The sequence below is a fragment of the Schistocerca americana genome, chromosome 2 (genome assembly GCF_021461395.2).
Source record: "Schistocerca americana isolate TAMUIC-IGC-003095 chromosome 2, iqSchAmer2.1, whole genome shotgun sequence".
Classification (NCBI taxonomy): Eukaryota; Metazoa; Arthropoda; class Insecta; order Orthoptera; family Acrididae; genus Schistocerca; species Schistocerca americana.
Window position 1 is genome coordinate 731,602,598 of NC_060120.1, and position 19,478 is coordinate 731,622,075.

Sequence of the window (19,478 nt, forward strand, 5' to 3'; positions counted from 1 at the left end):
AAGTATAAGTCGCACGAGTGTTTTGTAAGCCACCTCCTTTGTTGATGAACTACACTTTCTAAGGACTTTCGCAATGAATCTCAACCTGACACCCGCCTTACTAACAATTAATTTTATATGATCATTACACTTCAAATCGTTCCTTACGCATATTCCCAGATATTTTACAGAAGTAACTGCTACCAGTGTTTGTTCCGCTATCATATAATCATACGATAAAGGATCCTTCTTTCTATGTATTCGCAATACATTACGTTTGTCTATGTTAAGGGTCAGTTGCCACTCCTTGCACCAAGTGCCTATCCGCTGCAGATCTTCCTGCATTTCGCTGCAATTTTCTAGTGCTGCAACTTCCCTATCATCCGCGAAAAGCCGCATGGAACTTCCGACTCTATCTACTAGGTCATTTATATATATTGTGAAAAGCAATGGTCCCATAACACTCCCCCGTGGCACGCCAGAGGTTATTTTCACTTCTGTAGACGTCTCTCCATTGAGAACCACATACTGTGTTCTGTTTGCTAAAAACTCTTCAACCCAGCCACACAGCTGGTCTGATAATCCGTAGGCTCTTCCTTTGTTTATTAGGCGACAGTGCGGAACTGTATCGAACGCCTTCCGGAAGTCAAGGAAAAAGGCATCTACCTGGAAGCCTGTATCTAATATTTTCCGGGTCTCATGAACAAATAAAGGGAGTTGGGTCTCACACGATCACTGTTTTCGGAATCTGTGTTGATTCCTACAGAGTAGATCATGGGTTTCTAGAAATGACATGATACGCGAGCAAAAAACACGTTCTAAAATTCTACAACAGATCGATGTCAGAGATATAGGTCTATAGTTTTGCGCATCTGCTCGACGACCCTTCTTGAAAACTGTAACTACCTCTGCTCTTTTCCAATCATCTGGAACCTTCCGTTCCTCTAGAGACTTGCGGTACACGGCTCTTAGAAGGGGGGGTGGAGGGTGAGGGTGAGTGTCTGGATATGCTGTTTCGAGCCACTTATTGATTCAACGTAAGACCAGAACTTCCTAGGATTTTCTGTCAAGTCGGTACATAGAATTTTACTTTCGTATTCACTGAACACTTCACGCATAGCCCTCGTTACGCTAACTTTGACATCGTTTAGCTTCTGTTTGTCTGAGAGGTTTTGGCTGCGATTACATTTGCAGTGAACCTCTCTTTGCTTTGGCAGTAGTTTCCTAACTTTGTTGTTGAACCACGGTGGGTTTTTCCCGTCCCTCACAGTTTTACTCGGCACGTACCTGTCTAAAATGCATTTTACGATTGCCTTGAACTTTTTCCATTAACACTCAACATTGTCAGTGTCGGAACAGAAATTTTCATTTTGATCTGTTAGTCTGAAATCTGCCTCCTATTCCTCTTGCTAAACGGATAAACCTTTCCCTTTTTTATATTCCTATTTACTTCTATATTCATGGATGCTGCAACGGCCTTATGATCACTGAATCCCTGTTCTGCGCTTACAGTCGAAAAGTTCGTGTCTGTTTGTTATCAGTAGGTCCAAGATGTTATCTCCACGAGTCGTTTCTCTGTTTAATTGCTCGAAGTAATTTTCGGATAAATGAGGACTCCATGATTCGCATGTAAGGATTCCTAGGAGAAAAAGAAGGATGTAAGGGTTTAACGTCCCGTCGACAACGCGGTCGTTAGAGAGGAAGCGCAAGCTCTGGTTTTTACAAAGAAGGGGGAGGAAATCGACCCTGCCCTTTGTAAAGACCCGTCTCGGAATCTGCCTGGAGCGGTTTAGGAAAATCACGGGAAACCTATATCAGGGTGGTCGGACACGGATTTGAACCATCGTCCTCCTGAATGCGAGTTCCGTGTGGAAATCAATGCTCCACCTCGTTCGGTATTGTTGCTAGGATACGAGTATGTTATTCCTGACCACTTAGTGGATGCTCCTGAAAGACAAAGTGTATGGTATCCGCAAAATCGAAGTACGCTGGATAGATGCTGAAGCCATTAACGGTATAAGACAGAGATTCTCGCTGGTAAGTTGTCGTTATAACTTGAAGAATCAGTCTGAGTCCTGATTTACTTGTACATAAATTGCCAATACCAATTCAGAAGCAAACGCTAAGAACTTGCTATGCAGTTACAGAAGCTCAGAACATATTAATAACAAAGCCACAGTTAAGGATGAGGTGTGGTTTGAATGTGCTGTACAGCAGAGTAGGGAAAAATTGTAGACCTCTGTCCGGAGTTTTGAAACTGCTACTGTTTGGTTGCAACAGAGGCCACTCCTACAAGTGTGGCTGTTGTGGAACTGGTTTGGCACATATTGCATTTCCAGTTGCTATAATACCGACCTCCGTCTCGTAGACGTATACTGCAGACATCGAGGCCGCCACGTGACTCTGGAAAGGCGACTCGTTTACCAGCTTCAAGGTTCATCCGGCAACTGACGAGGCAGCCGCGTACCCTCTGGAATGTACGAGCGATCTAATAGCAACGGTACTGAACCACGATCCTTTCTGTTGGGCGAGGGATGTCACTGCCCGTTCGCCTCTAGATGAATTGTAATTTCTTTGATGTTGTTGTCATCGTCTTATTCTCGGAAGCTAATTTCTCGTAATTTCAAGAGGAATCATTTCTATCAGGTACGGTGTCTTTGTTTTAGAATTTCTCTCTGTGACTTCTTTCCCTCTGCCTTAAACGACATATGGTGAATAGTAAACGTCGTCTGTTTATATTTTTTCTGGTAACCTGTTATGTATCGATCCCGAACTGAACAACTGTACTCAGGTGTGTGCGTGACATGCGTTCCACTCGGGGATGACATTTTATGAGCTTTCCCAACAACTGCATGTATGTTACCGTCTAATTTTGTCCGGATATAGCGGACATTAAAAACGTACCACATTTTGAGACAAACGGTACGAAATTTTTTTTTCTGTTCAGGTACATTCCGATATATTTTCTTATATTCAGAATAAACAGCCAATCGTTTCACCAATGTTTTGTTAATCCCCAAGTTTTCCTGTATTTTATGCAGTTCTGTGTGTATAAAAAAGAACTGTTCGAAAGGGGTCTCAGAAATTTATCACTGGTAGCGAATCCAATGTAAAGGTAGTGGGTCCCAAGACTGTAATGCTGTTCCAGGGTAGGCCGTACTCAGAAATAATTATTAACAAAAAATTCGATATGATGTGCTGTGTCTGATTTAATTAGCATTGAAGTTATGCGATCTGGCCTCCGTGCTCGCAAATTTAAGGTGGCCGTCAGTAGCGTTGTTGCCAACATGTACTTCGTATGGGTTCCTAAAACTGAACAAGAGAGCGATGCAAATAGAGACATGGGACGATAGTAAGGATCGAACCCGAGACAAAGGCAGAGCAGTCTCTAGCACTATCATCTACGCTATGAGACCAACTAACACTAATTATATCTGGTGGGCCGCTTGAATTAGCACACCTGATTGGCTAACTTCAACGCCAACTAACCCGGAAACGGCGCAATGTATCGAAACTTTTTACTTAACAATTATTTCTCAGCACAGCCTACCCTGTAACGCGGCTTACAAACCCAGCCGTATCGGAAATGCACCCGTCCTTCTCCCGAAAGCCAATTGTCAGGCCCTTTGGAGTCAGATAAAGATTTTCAGACTGTTTCCGATCAACATGAATACAGCTAAATTAACCAGCTACGTTGTAGTCCTACAAGTTATATCAACTGCAACAACTCCTTTTAAAATACTACAGAAGACGTGTCACCCTGTTAGTTAGTAGATAATAGGAAACAATTATTCGTCTGTGGTGATTTCAGTCTTGTAACTGAGAACGTTGTTTTCGCAACATAGAGACGGTTACGCTTCTCATGTAGCAAGTGCACCAATATCATCTTGTACTCGATTCTACAGTGTATGAAAATGAAAAGCTGATAGTATTGTCTTTTTTCCATCATATCTTATATGCTAGCCAGATATTACTTGTAAGGAGCCCTTGTCACTTCTTGCAGGTGTATTTGCAACTTTGCATCATCCTGTACTTCATTCAAAAATCCTTAGAATCTGCAAATTTTTTGTATATTTTTAGTCTGCATTCCCTACGCTAAGGTCTGGCGGTTTGTTATAGAAAAGACTCGCAGTACACTTGGACCTTTTAACCCAAATCCCAGTGAACTGAGTGCAGGGCAGAGTGGTACTCAAATGAGCGTTTACTATCATTTACTTTACAACAAAAGGAAAACTCCCGAATACCTAGGTCGGAACTGTGGTGCAGGGAGCGGAGGTGTGGGATTGGCGCTTTCGTTAATTTGTTCCAGAAACAAAGTGTGCGTATGTGTATGTTTAATGCACCAAAATACAGTGCATCAGTCGGTCGAGTTGCAATGGAGTGAAAAAGAATCGTTTGCAAAATGAAACATTCTTAGTAATGTTGTAACACCTACCAGTTGCAAGAAACTTAGCCTATAACTACTACTAACATCTACAGTAGTCTGCTATGTCACTCTGATGAAAGTACTGCAACAACAGTTTTAAGACCTCGGTATAATATACGAGGGTTGGAACTTAAATAGTGGCAACTATTTATTCACAACAGATACGATAGAGTTATATGTTCGCACCTGTTACTGTCCTCCAAAGTAGTCATCAGCGTTGTGTGGAACCAGTTTCCAGCGATGTGGAAGGCGTAGTATACCTTTAGTAGAGCCTGTTCTGTTGATGGTGCGAATGGAGTGGTCTACTGCCTGTCGAAAATCTGTAACAGTTCTGAAGCGAATGCCACGAAGTGGTTCCTTCATCTTCGGAATCAAATCAAAGTCACAAGGACTTAAGTCCGGGAAGTATGGTGGATGGTACAGCACTTCCCAGTCCCATGGATCGAACAGAGCAGCACAGCTTGCGCTGTATTCGCCCGCGCATTGTCGTGCAAAATGATGGGTGGCTTGCGCAGAAAGTGTCGCCGCTTCTTTCGCAAAGATGGTCGCAGGTGATGCTCCAAAAAACGAACAGTAATACTGTGCTTTGACGGTCTGCCGTGGAGGAACGTAATGCGTTAGGATAACACCACCACAGTCGTACACGAGAATCGCCATAACTTTAGACCTCTCCATCAGTACCATCAACAGAACATGCTCTGCTAACGGTATACTACGCCTTCCACATCGCTGGCAACGGGTTCTACACAACCTGGTGACTACTTTGAAGGTCAGTAAAAGGTGCAGACATGTAACTCTTTTGGATCGGTTGTGAATAAATAGTTGCCACTACTTAAGTTCCGACCCTCGTACTTAGTAGACAAGCGCTTCGAATTTAATTTTGAACAATACACAGATGTTATGGGAGAACAGCGTAAGGATGCGGACTTAGTCCAGGGTTATGTGGAGACCATAGACGCCGTCACACACTGTTTCTCGGCTGTGACGTTGCGCTGGCGGTGTCAAGGGCGCGCTAGCCCAATGGCCGGTCTGCTAATCTCGGGCTCAGTTTGCATCCACGCCACGCGCTGCGGTGGCACGCGGCAGCGCAAGCCAATTGCTCCGCATCACAGCTGGTGGAGATTATGGCTAACTGCCGACCTTCACTGCCTTTCTCTACCTTTCGGTGCTATTGTCTTAGCGCGTAGCGAGTCCTGAAAAAGTTTATACCTTTCGTTTCCTCTCCATTTAACAGTTGCATACCAATTGGGGGGGGGGGGGGGGCAGTAACTGACCCCAACGTTCAGGCTGAAACTCCTGTCTGTTCAGTAGTTTATTTAATACATACATGACATTTATCGTAATTATAATTTCTATTCCCAATGTTGAAAACTAGGTGGACTGATAAGGTAAGGAATGAGGAGGTTCTACGCAGAATCGGAGAGGAAAGGAATATGTGGAAAACACTGATAAGGAGAAGGGACAGGATGATAGGACATCTGCTAAGACATGAGGGAATGACTTCCATGGTACTATAGGGAGCTGTAGAGGGCAAAAACTGTAGAGGAAGACAGAGATTGGAATACGTCAAGCAAATAATTGAGGACGTATGTTGCAAGTGCTACTCTGAGATGAAGAGGTTAGCACAGGAAAGGAATTCGTGGCGGGCCGCATCAAACCAGTCAGTAGACTGATGACCAAAAAAAAAAAAAAAAAGACAATAAGAACAGCTTTTGGTTTACACTCATGGTTGAGTTATTATAGCGATTGTTATAACTGAGGGTGTAACAGGTCAACAATCACCACTCGCAGTCAAACGGTAAACACTGTGGTGGGTGGAAGGTAATATCTTTGCGGCATTTGACAGAATGTACAAGAAGATGAAATTGACAGATGACGAAATTCGAAATTTGCTTTAGAGTTCAGACATTGAATTCAGTGGTGAACTGTCTGAAAGCTCAAGCAGTGAAACTGAAGATGTAGTCATGGAAATTACAGATCAAGTAGTTTCTGACAGCAGCGAGCTGGATGAAAGTGAAAAGGGTAGGTATTGATTTTTATTACTTTTTGCAGATATTTTGGAGTATATTAGGATGTGTGTCTCGGTAGAGGGCTTAGTTTGCTTGTGTTCGGTTCTGTTTTCATATTTTTTTATAGATATTCAACCAACAAGAAGACGACCCAGGCGGAAAGCACAACTTGATCAACTTGAAAAAGACATGGTGGCTCCGTCAAGTGTGATATGGAAGAGAAGCCCTTACGTAAATCAAAGGAGGAGGTCTGTTGCTAACGTAATGAGAACCCCGAAAGGAACTAAGCCAGGGATAAAACCTGATGTACCAGGTAAAGCTTTTCTCATGTACCTCGATGATAACATCTTGGACAACATTTTGATGTGTACCAATCAAAAACTTGGAAATCTTAGGGAATCATCTGAAGATATTTTCATAAAAAATTCCAAAGCATTTGAAAGGGAAGGAATTGTGTCAGCAATTGGAATTCTATTGAACTGTGGAGTCCATAGACAGAACAAAGACAGTGTACGTGACACAATTAGTAAAGAAAACTTTCCGATATACCGAGCTTCATTTTCGGAGCACAGACTGAGGCTCTTACTGAAGTGCTTGCGTTTTGATGATGCTCTAACTCGAGCAGCTAGAAAACAGACCGACAAATTTGCTCCTATCAGGGATATATGGAACATGATAGTTAGTAAATTTCCTGAATTTTATAATCCTAGTGACTCAGTCACAGTTGATGAAGAACTTGTGACCTTCCATGGGCGATGCTCATTCAGACTATATATTCCAACAAAACCAGCAAAATATGGAATAGAAGTGAACCTGTTATGTGATTCAGATACGAAATACTGCTTCGCTGCGGATCCCTACGCTGGAAAGCACGCTAATGAGAAGAACCATAACAGTGGCCCTAAAATAGTTAGAAGATTGATTGAAATATCTAGCTTGAAACAATCTGCAAGAAATGTTACCATGGACAGAAAGTTCATTACCGTTCCACTTACATCTGATCTTTTTAATGAGAAAATAACTATAGTTGGTACTATTCGAAGTGACAAACGCGATGTCCCTACAGAACTCCGTCCTGTTTTTCTAAAAAAAGCTACACCAGGAACAATCCGATTTGCCTTTAGTGATGATGCCACTTTAGTCAGTTACGTGCCTAAGAAAGGAAAGATTGTTACAGTATTGTCAACCCAACATCATGATATGAATGTGACGGAAGAGAAGCCAGACATCATCCTATTCTACAATTGTACGCGTCGATGGCCAATGGTGGTGTTTTTCAACTTGATTGACATTGCAGCATGCGATTCATATGTTGTATTTCAAGATACACACAAGGAATGGACAAAGAATTACCTGACAAAGAGTTCTGGAAGAAAGAAGAAAGATCTTGCACGTGAACTTTGTGAACTCAACATGATAAGACTCGCTCAAAATGCTGTAGGCCTCCACTCTAAACACACTACAGCGTTATCAACTTTTGAGTATGTGTGTAATCAAAATCAAGGTGCTGTGATCAGAGGAAACAACGTTACGGAGCCACGACGGAAAGTAACATGTGCAGCTATTCATAATCTGCCAAAGAAAGGACGCTGTTACTTATGCGCCAGAAGCAAAGACCGTAAGTACATGAAGGGTTGCACTTCTTGCAGGAAGTATATCTGCCCCGCACACACCAAGAAAGAAGAAGTAGTTCGTATTGTAAAGTGTTCTTAATGTGATTCTGAGCAATCCTTGTAATAGTGAAATTAATATAAATAAATGTAAAAAAACTATTTATTTTTTACTGAAAATGTCCCAGAAACCCTTTCCCAGTAATAATAATCAACATTTTAATCTTCTAATCTGCCAAAATAATGGAAATACATCAGTAATGTGATTTATCCTAGATAGAGAATGTGTGATGGTTGCGGGGTTAGTCGCTGATCTCTCCCATTGGCGTTGGCCAGCGCAACATACATCACTGGTATGCAACTGTTAATGTTTTCCAGCTGTCTCATGAGCAAACAACGAGAACACAGATGACGTAAATACGGAGTGTTCAAAAAGTCTCTCCGCAGTTCCGAATGATTGTTAGCCGCGCGTGCCGTATGCCGCAGTGAATATACCGAAATGAAACTCAGTGAAATACAAGTTATTAATTTACTGAATATTCATTTTTACTTGAAAATTTCCACATTGAATGTTGCAAGTGTCCCCCCTGTTGTTGAATACACAATTCAATTCGTCTAATCATGCTTCCAAACACAATCTGGAACATTCCTTCTGTAACAGAAGCAGTGAAAGTGGATATGGCAGTTTTCAGTTCATCGATGGATTCTGGACGGTTTTTATAGACAGTTCCTTTCGCTGCACCCCAGAGGAAAAAGTCAGGTGGTGTTAGGTCAGGCGATCGTGGAGGCCAAAGTCCCTGTGAAATTATGCGATCACCAAAAACATCAGCAAGCAGTAACAGTGAAACGCGAGCTGTATGCGCGATTGCACCGTCTTGTTGAAAATAACCGTTCAGTATTTCACTTAACACAATTTCTCCTATGAATGATTACAGAATATCACTGCAGTATTGTTGTGCATTTATTGTTTCGTTGAAAAATATGGGACGCAAAATCCGACGTCTAGAAATTGCAATCCAAACTCCTATTTTCACAGAATGAAGTGGTTTCTCATGAACACACAATAGATTTGCAGTACTCCACATACGAGAATTTTGCGAGTTCATGTACCCGGATGAATGAAACCACGCCTCATCAGTGAAAAACGTTGCATTAACAATATCCCTTCCATTTTGCTGAACGAAATGTTTGAACCATAGACGATAATGCAGTAGTTTTCAGTTCTTTCACGACTGTCACTATGTATGAGAATAGTTCTAATTTTTTCCTTACAGCTGTGTGGGCCGTTCTGACGCTAACATCGATTTCCTGGGCGAGTTTTCTTACTGACGTGTTCGAACTCATGGACATTTTATCAGAAATATCGAGTACTTTATCCTCAGACAAAACGCTAGGACGACCACTTCTCGGTGCATCTGTCACTGAACGCGTACTTCGAAATTTGTTAAGCAAATCTCGCACAGAATCGCAATGTGGGAGTGTTGTCTCTGGGAAAACTGAATTAAATGTTTGAGTAACTGAAAATCTGTATTTACCGCCAGCTTTGAACACTTGTTTGACTAAAAACACACGTTCTTCAATGGTTAGCATTTTAACACTGACAAAATCGAAACGAACGAACAAAGGAACTAAACTGAAACGTTCACGTCAACAGGTAAGAACACACACCAACGATACTACTGACGCTGGCTGAGATAAAACAGTGGGATGTTGGGAGAGTCCACTTGAAGGGAAGGAACCCAGGCAGGCGAACAATCAATACAGCACGCGCGGCTAACAATCATACGGCTTTGCGGAGAGACTTTTTGAACATCCCGTAGTTCCCTTAAGCACACGACGCTGTAAGTTACTTCAAAACGGCTAGCTCGAATTTCTAAGCTGTGTAACCCAAAACTTATTTAGTTGTCCCCCACTGTCGTACTGGTTGCCATAAGTAGATAGACACCTGTGTGTCACAAATTATAAACTCGGTAAGGTCTCATTTTCCATTAACTGCCGCAAGGCTTTTGTGTCTTATGTTCTCAAATTGTGGCAGTCTTTAAACGGAATTGGGTTCAAATGGTTCAAATGGCTCTGAGCACTATGGGACTTAACTGCTGAGGTCATCAGTCCTCTAGAACTTAGAACTACTTACAAATACTAACCTAAGGACATCACACACATCCATGCCCGAGGCAGGATTCGAACCTGCGACCGTAGCGGTCTCGCGGTTCCAGGCAGGAGCGCCTAGAACCGCACGGCCACTCCGGCCGGCAAACGGATTCTAATGTACGGAAAAAATACAAAGACAATAGTAATTTTTTAATTCTTTCTTAGTTTGGTCTAATTCCTTTTTGGCGTATTAGTTTTCTTTTCGCGCAACATATTTCATCAGTTAAATAACAGGCATTCTAGATCTTTTCTTACCACATTTCCAGAGCACGCAAAGTAAGACGACATATTTAATAGTAGCGCATTTCTTTATCTTCTACTAGTGGGGTAACAGATGGTATTAAGTCAGTATGGCATCTGATAGAAACTAAGCCCATAGATGCTCTTGTCTGGGATACTAATAAAATGACTTGTGTTATACGTTCTTCAATTCGCAAGTTTACTACTACGTTTTACCATAGTATTCCTCGCTACTCAGTGGACGTCTATTAGCGGTACTGGAGTGCAAATGTCAGCCTTCGTCGCCTATAAAGTACAGCTAACATGGGCGCATAAACCAGTCATCTGCTGTGGAAGCCCATATGCAGCAACGGTCGTTGAGGAGACACTGTTGGTAGCCCATTGGTTCACCTGGGCGGTCAGTTTCTCAACAGTTGCACGTCTGTTCGCCCGTACACGTCTCCGCAGCCGTCGTTCAACCTGTTGTCTAGGCCCCTTGTCCACTACAGTTGCCTTGGCGCCGGTTTTGGATAGCGCCGTTTTGCCACGCGCTGTATACTTCAGCCACTGCGGCACGCGAACGGTTTACAAACGCAGTCGTTTCGGAAATGCTCCCACCCTTCTCCCGAAAGCCAGTGATCATGCCAGTTTGGACTCAGATAAATTGCTCCGTTTCCGGATTACGACAACGCGTGCGCTGCTTTTCTGCTTCATCCCGACACGCTTTACATACCCTCTACTGCCAGTGCTGCCACATGCCACCTGCCAGTGGTTATTGCACGTTGACGTCGTACAGGGGCGGTGATCTCATTAATGTGACTGGACCGTGTGTCTGACAGATCAGACATAATGGTACCCAATGTTGCAAAGTGAGTGCTAGTCATTAAAAAGCGATACGTTTGTCGTCTACAGTCGAATTCATAACAGTAAGTAATATTCAGAATGAAACAATTTTTTTGCAAATAGTGCTAGCATGATATGGATGAAGTACACTTGTAAACTACTAATGAGTAACCCATGTTTTCCTAGACACATCTGAAAAAAATTGAAACTATTGTTAAACGTAAATGTAGGTCCTAAGAACTGTGCATCCTCAAATCTTGTCATGAAGAACTGCAGTCTACAGTGCTGAAGGACAGCAGATTACAGTGCTGTACCTTACTGCAGAAGACACCAAGTTACGGAAGGACGACAGAGGGAGCTCCCAGAAAGACGTTCCTGGCACAGGTATGAGCTCGTTAGCATCTCTCGATGCTAAGGAAAGGCCTTGTACCAGAAACGACGGGTATGTTACACATCCGTAATTTGGACGAACAATAGGAGGAACTTTTGAAACATTGCACTCGAGACTTTATCGTCAACACGGCTTCATTATTTTACTAATTACAGCTTGCGTTCCTCACAAAAGATTCAGTCGTCGTAAATAAATTGAATGTAATGAAATAAGGTTGCTGTTGCCAGTCGCTATTTATTTCCACAACGTGTTTTGAAGTTTTAATCTTTCATCGTCATGAGGATTTCTGTAGATTAAATCTGCATGTGTTAGTACTTCGAAGAAACCTTCGACACTCCCTCCATTAACTCTTGGAGTCCATTCCCAGTCGTGTTGCATCAGACGCACCGAGAGATTTGCGTTTACAATGTGTGATGAGGTATCTGATGTAACACGACAGCGAAAGGTGTCTGTGACGAAATTACATACATGCAACATAAATCTACATAAATCCTCATAATGACGAAGGTTTAAACCTTCGAAACGCGTTGTGGAAATAAATAGTGACTGGCAACAGCAACCTTGTTATTTCCTTACATTCAGTTTATTTATGACGACTGAATCTTCTGTGAGCAAAGCAAGCAACAATATAAATGGTGATTGGTAGCAGTAAACTCGTTCTTTCATTCTGTGTTGATAAAATTCGTGATAAAGTGTAATCAAAATGGGCGTATTTAAAGTTAAACTAAATGTAGGGAGCTACAGTACGGTTACAAAAAGTTGTACAGTTATGTGTGACTCTTGAAATCGAATCGTAGGGGCATGAACTTGTGTTGTCAACTCAAAGAGGGCGAGCGCGTGCAATAGTGAAGATTGACTTTTTACCAATCAACGATAGACCCTGCACGATAATGTGCGTTCCTTTACGCATTTAATCGACACGTTTGGGAATTGAGAGACGTAAAGAAACAGTTTACCTTTGCTTCCCAAGAGATCGCTAAGTAACACAGATACTTCCAGAATGAGATTTTCACTCTGCAGCGGAGTCTATGCTGATATGAAACTTCCTGGCAGATTAAAACTGTGTGCCGGACCGAGACTCGAACTCGGGACCTTTCCCTTTCGCGGGGAAGTGCTCTTCCATCTGAGCTACCCAAGAAGGACTCACGCCCCGTCCTCACAGCTTTACTTCTGCCAGTACTTCATCTCCTACGTTCCAAACTTTACAGAAGCTCTCCTGCGAACCTTGCAGAACTAGCACCCCTGAAAGAAAGGATATTGCGGAGACAAGGCTTAGCCACAGCCTGGGGGATGTTTTCAGAATGAGATTTTCATCCTGCAATGGAGTGTGCGCTGATATGAAGCTTCATGGCAGATTAAAACTGTGTGCCGGAGCGAGACTCGAACTCGAGACCTTTGCCTTTCGCGGGGAAGTGCTCTTCCAACTGAGCTACCCAAGCACGGCTCACGCCCCGTCGTCACAGCTTTACTTCTGCCAGAAGTCTCGATCCGGCACACAGTTTTAATATGCCAGGAAGTTTCAACACAGATGTTTCATCCATGCGGATTCGTTTATTTGCGCTCCTGCGCTATAACGTTTCATATAATTGTAATATTCACCAAATTCGAATAAGTAGCTTTTTCAAATAATGATCACCCATATGCACAGCGGATAGGCCTAATGAGGCTACTACACACGTGTCAAAATTGCGATGTCATGCTAGTATGATCACAATGATGTGTCATTTTTATTACGTGGGCGTTTTTAAAAGTAACGCCTCCGAGTTTTTTATGTGAAAACTCTTAAACCTTTTTTAAATAAAAGTAATCTCGCTAATAATTTTTTCATAAAGCGGGACCACAGTCATAATATATTTCTTTAAAGTCAGAACCTTCATTAGACTGTTTATTTACACAGTTACATTTACATCGTGATTGTGTAAGTGTAAATGTAAGACTGTAAATAAGCAACAGTCTAATGGCGGTACTGACTTTCAAGTAATCTCACTAAGATTTTAAATCTTTATTTTTCATGTCTACGTTTTTATTTCTCAACATTTCTCCCACTGGGAGGCTAATACGTAGATACCGTCATTGTAGAGCGTTTGACTTTGTTGGCAGACCCACAACCTCACTCCTGCTTGCACCGCTTCATGGTTATCAAAGTGCAGTTCTCGAAGGTGTTCTTTTAGTTTTGGAAACAAAAGAAAATCTGACGGGACCGAATCGGGAACGTATGGAGGGTCTTCGACCACAGTGAATCCAAGGCATGGCATTGTTGGTGATATCGCGGGGATCGTGAGTAGTCTGACATTATCGTGCTGAAGGAGAGGATGCTCCATGTGTGCACGAATTCTTCTGCGGTTAGAAACTCGATTACAGCACGATGTTTCTTACGCACAGACATAGTTACATTAATACCGCCATGTTACACGCTGCAATTCGGGGCCCTCTAGTGGCTGTAGGTTGCAACCTGCGTCAGTGAGCCGGGAAAGTCGAGCGATTAATGTGTATGACGTGTAATAGTCCCATATTGAGAACAGAATAAAAAATTCATAATCACTATTTTTCAAAAAGCCTCGTACTAACCTAAGGACATCACACACATCCATGCCCGAGGCAGGATTCGAACCTGCGACCGTAGCGGTCACGCGGTTCCAGACTGAAGCGCCTAGAACCGCACGGACACACCGGCCGGCATTTACGAGGGGACATCAAAAAGTTAGTTACACATTGTGGTTCAAAATGGTTCAAATGGCCCGCCGGGAATCGAACCCGGGAACCCGGGCGTAGGAAGCGAGAACGCTACCGCACGACCACGAGCTGCGGACCACATTGTGGTGACAAGCTATGTAAATTTTAGTGAATACTGCACTGTACTAAAAATGTCACATATGTATAACATTATTTTTCAACATAGATACCAAGTCTCTGTAAGCAACGATTGAAAAGTTCCACAGTTTCTCTACAAGTGAAATCATTTCCTTGGTCACGTAACCATTCGAGAACTGCTGTGTGAACATCCAGATCGCTGACAAATCTGCGACTGCTCGGAACCAGTACCACGACTGCCTGAACACTGTTATTGTGTGGTCGATGTCGATGGCCTTCCTCTCCGATTAGCACCAACTACGCCTGTGCATCCTTGGACAAACTGTTGGTACCCTTTCACAATGGCGGTACGCGACATTGCATTTGGTCCGCATTCCGTCAGAATTTCGTTCTGAATCATAGTTTCGACGTTTCTGAAATAAGAACCGTAATGTTCTGTGTACTTCTGCTTTGGAATTCGATTCTAGTTGCCACTCCATTTCTCTCGCACACTGTGATACACCTGCTACCTGTACAGCAGTAGAGCTTTGTACGACACGCGGAACTTATACTCTCTTCTGACAAGCCAACGAAAAGCTATGACTACAATTTCGAAACTCCTAGTGAGAACATCTGATCTGTTAGACTATTCTTCAACCTAAGTACACAGCGTACCTGTTAGCAACTGGGCGCCGTCTCCATAAGCTTTGGTACAAAGCTGTTGGTATGGGAAAAGCGTTACAATTATTGAATCAGTCTTAGAAATGTTTCTCCAGTCGAAACTCGGAGTTTGTGCTAGATTGTCTTTAATGAAGTTGTACCTCCATAAGCTAAGAAAGCGTTCTATGTAATTACATTCCAACGAAATGTTATTAGTATTAGTGGTAAGACACCCAGAAATAATTAACTTGGCATCTGGAGAAGACATGATGAGGGAAGTTTCTGGGACACATCGAGACTGTAATATCGATGTCATGCTACAGAGGAGTGTAGGAGGTATGCACTGGTTACAAGATTAAGCAAAATATTGAGACATATCGAAAATATATCACACCAGTTACCAAAAGAAAAAAAATGTTTCGGCAACTTCTCTGTCAGCGTTACCAGGATGTGATACGTCGCTGGGTCATATTTCTGCAACAGTGTGCCAAGCTGTCAGATAAACAACGTGTTAATTTGTTACTTTCGGGTTCTGTTTTGCATTTTGAATTTCATAGAGTAGAAGAAGGAGAGAACTCAGTGTTGACTGTTTCCCTCTGGAATACTTATATTTGTTTCATAGTTTTAATTGTACATGAACTATATCAGAACAAAATTTATTTTTCCCACTTCTCGTACCGCTATTGTATTAATTTTCCGTCCAGAGTAAACAAATACACACGTATGACGAACGATTTATCTATTGGTAAAGAAATTAAACCTGATAAAATGGAGCACTAAAATTAATTCTTAGCTAAGACTTCTAATGGTTGGAGGAGGAGAAAGATCAAATCTGTGAATACCGTGTCAACGAAGTTTTGAGTGGTTTTTCGGGTTACTTCATTATATTTGTAGAAACAAAGCAGATGGTCTGAAAAATAGTCGACTAGTTCATCCGCATTTTTGTTGTATGTGATAGAATGAAATCTGTGTTGGCGTCGCTGTTTCACAACCGTTCGTGGCAGAATGAAACCTATGACAGAGACCAGAGCAGCACCAACTACTTCTGTGTATCCTTCGGCAGTTTCTTCGTACCATTTCACTACGCCTATAAGCGACACTGCATTTGGTCAACATACCGTGAGAATTTTGTGGTGAATCTCAGTGCAATTTAGACGCTGTAAGGATATGGTAGCCATTCGTTGTAAAATGTTGATGGGTATGTGTAACATAATAGTACGTGGCTACAGCAAACAAGAGTCGGCTTTTCCTTGTCGCGGTACCGCCGTTATGGAGACAGAAATGCAAGCTGTGACTTTTATTTTACCAGCTAGAAAGGTACATAAATGTATTCATTTCGGGTCGCATAGCGTAGTGGGTACTAAATTTAATCGCCAGCTGTTTCTGTGGTATGTATCAGACGTAATGAGAAGCAAACACTGCAGTGTTGGTGAAGCGATGTAGCCGATGTTCTGAAATCGCGATTTTTGCAGGGGTCAGCAGCCCTTTCCGATTCCGGAAGTGAAAGTGGGTGTTGCAGAGAACATAGCGCGGTATGCTCTGTGCGTGTGATGAACGTATCCAAGAGCATACTCATCCCCGTACTGCCCAGTATGACACGACGGCCTTCTTTGGCACAAGAATCCCAAGGGTACGAGAACTGCTACAGTTATTGTGAAAAGGCTATTAGGGTACACAGTTTGTAGTACAATAAGTCCAGTTTGATGGTAAGACCAATTACATGCAGACTTACTCGAAAAGCTAACAATTCAAACAGATTTATATTCACTAAGACAATATCTCATATTGAAGTCTGTGGCGGGTTATAACAACACATCTGCGGTTGTCTTACGAATGGCACGTTGATGGACCTGTGTTTACTGGAACGTGCTTGATTCAGTTGTCCGATATTTTAATTAATGGTAAATCCTGTTACACAAACTTTTTAAGATAACCGAATGTTCTTTCTTTTTACAGATTGCATGACGCTAGAATGTGAATGAAGCCAACGGGAACGCAATATGGCAGAATCTGACAAGAGTTCCCTACTGTCGACGGATAAACAGATATAAGGTCTCAAAACTGGATATTAACTTAGCAGCAAAGAGTGCGCTGTTTTGAAAGTTTTTGGCAGATTAAGAATGTGTGCTGGACCAGAACTCTAACCCGCGACGTCTGCATTTCGAGGGCAAATATACATTACTAAAAAGTTAACCCACTTCATGGTTCATGGCTCATGGTGCAGGGCCCAAGATGAAAATTGCTTACCTGCTGGCTTCCTGAACCAAGAAAAGTTTTATATTCAGTATTTCATATTATTATTGACCAAATTTAAAAATGTAAAATGCTTTCGTAACCTTATGCTTAAAGGTTGACCCATTAGGACAAGAATTACAGTTAAAACTGCTTATATGTCTCAAAACAACGTAGTTCACGAGGCGCAAATCACCCGGACTATATTCATCCAGTATTTGAGAATAGGAGCACTTACACCCAAACCTCCAAAGGTCAGACACTCATATTGGAACCAAAGGTTGTATGTCGACAGAGTGTAAACCAAGACTCCGATTTAATTCGTACCATGTGCTGTCGTTCTGCAGAAGGGGCGTTAATTAAAAACAACAGCAGGACTCAGGAAAAGTATAGAAGTTAGTAAATAATACGTATAGCTTCCCTGGGAAAGTTGGTAGTAGGTTAAACTGTCGTACCAAGGATCCTGGGTTCATACCCTAGTCATGACAATTTGCTTTTACTGTATATTGCTTGAACGTGTTATACGGGACTATTAATACTTTCGCACATATGATGCAATTTTTTCTTTATTCTTCTGTTCCGATTGTTTATGTTTATTCGGTGAAACTTCAAATGCACTCGCTACTTCATCACGAGTGGTGTCTGTTTTGTGGCACATGTCCAAATGAACACCACACCGCTCTGTACAAATATACCCTGTAAGTTTGCTTCTTTCAACTAACGAACGAAAGCAGACTGCCAAAAGAACATTGTTACGAATTCCGAAAAGTCCTTTTACTTGTCAGGGAAGTGTTCTACCATTGAACCATTCAACCCGTAAGCAGTTAAAACACACTGTCATCGGTGTGTTTGAACGCGGGACCTGTGGTGCAACGACCACACGCTCTTCCAATTCACCCACGCGAGATTTGCCAAGATATCGCTCACTGATACGCGTTTCATGTGCTCCATAGTTCTGGTGTTACTTTTAATTACCGTTTACGCAGCTTATACCAGACGATAGCACATAGCACGAACTAAATCGGTGTCTGACATATGAAGCTTTGGTGTTATCGTCTTCCAACAGACTTATGCAAAATTTCAAACCTTTTCTTAAATTTTTTCATACTTAATTCGTTTGTAAGGTAATCAGACGTCTGAAACTGTTTTATACATGAGAGTTCGATTCTTTAAGGCATCTGTGTTCACTGGTGCTCTGCTAAGGTATCTTGGAACGTACAGTTTTACATCTACCAGTACCTATCTTTTACTTCCGAAACTGCACAGAAGTTCTCCTGCATACTTTAAGGGACTAGCTTTCCTAGAATAAAGAATTTTACGGAGAAACCACTCACTCACATGAAGAATGAATTTTTACCACACAGTGAAAAATTCGTTGATTTGAAAATTCCTGGTCGATTAAAACTACGTGTCGGCCCAGGGACCTTTACCGTTAGCACGCAGATGCTCTTCCAATTGAGCTGTTCACATACGATTTATTGCCTGTCCTCACAGCTTTGTATTTGTCCACGAAAGGGAAAAGTTGGAGTGTCGGTCCGGCACGCCGTTTGAATCTGGCAGTAAGTTTCACGTACAGTGCCTCTAGTGCCGTGACGAATACCTACGGCCGCGTACACTGTGCGTCGGACGGTACTCACGCAGGGGGAGAGCGGCGGCGGCGGCGCAGGCGACGGCAGCGGCCAGCACGGCGCAGACGCGGGTGGCGGTGGCGGTGGCTGTGACGTAGGCCATGGCGCCGCGTCCTCCGTGCCGTTCCGGTGTGCCGCGTCCGTCTGCGCGCCCCTTTTTAAGTGCGCGCCTTCCCGCGGGCGGCGCTGGTGGGGGATGCAAGGCTGCCTACACCATCGGGCTAACAGAAGAGAGGGAAGCTGCCGCCTCCCATTTACGCACGTTCAGCGGCCAAGCGAATCAAATTTGGTACCTGATGGCTGCTTTTCATGGTCAACAAGGGCAGCCTCAATGTCAAGATGCGAATCCGCTGTGACTGCACGTACTGTCAGAAGACACGGGCCGTCGTCTACTGCAGGCTTCACGTTTAACTCCCTGGTTCTATACTGAAGAATGTCTAGCTTCATCCTTCGCCTTGAGGCTGGCAGGAAATGAAGTAACGAGCCCACTACAACTGTTATTTTAGCACCTGACAATTGAAATTATTTCGCTGCGCCGCT

The 19,478-nt window shown here is 42.7% G+C and overlaps 1 protein-coding gene across 1 annotated transcript in view; it reads right to left on the bottom strand.

Moving 5' to 3' along the window:
• LOC124595686 (circadian clock-controlled protein daywake-like) overlaps positions 1 to 19,091 on the bottom strand; it is a 41,686-nt gene extending 22,595 nt beyond the window's left edge. The window contains exon 1 of the mRNA XM_047134544.1: positions 18,948 to 19,091. Within this exon, the coding sequence (XP_046990500.1) occupies positions 18,948 to 19,041 (94 nt within the window). The 5' untranslated portion in view covers positions 19,042 to 19,091. The remainder of the gene's footprint in view (positions 1 to 18,947) is intronic.
• Between the last annotated feature and the right edge of the window lie 387 nt (positions 19,092 to 19,478).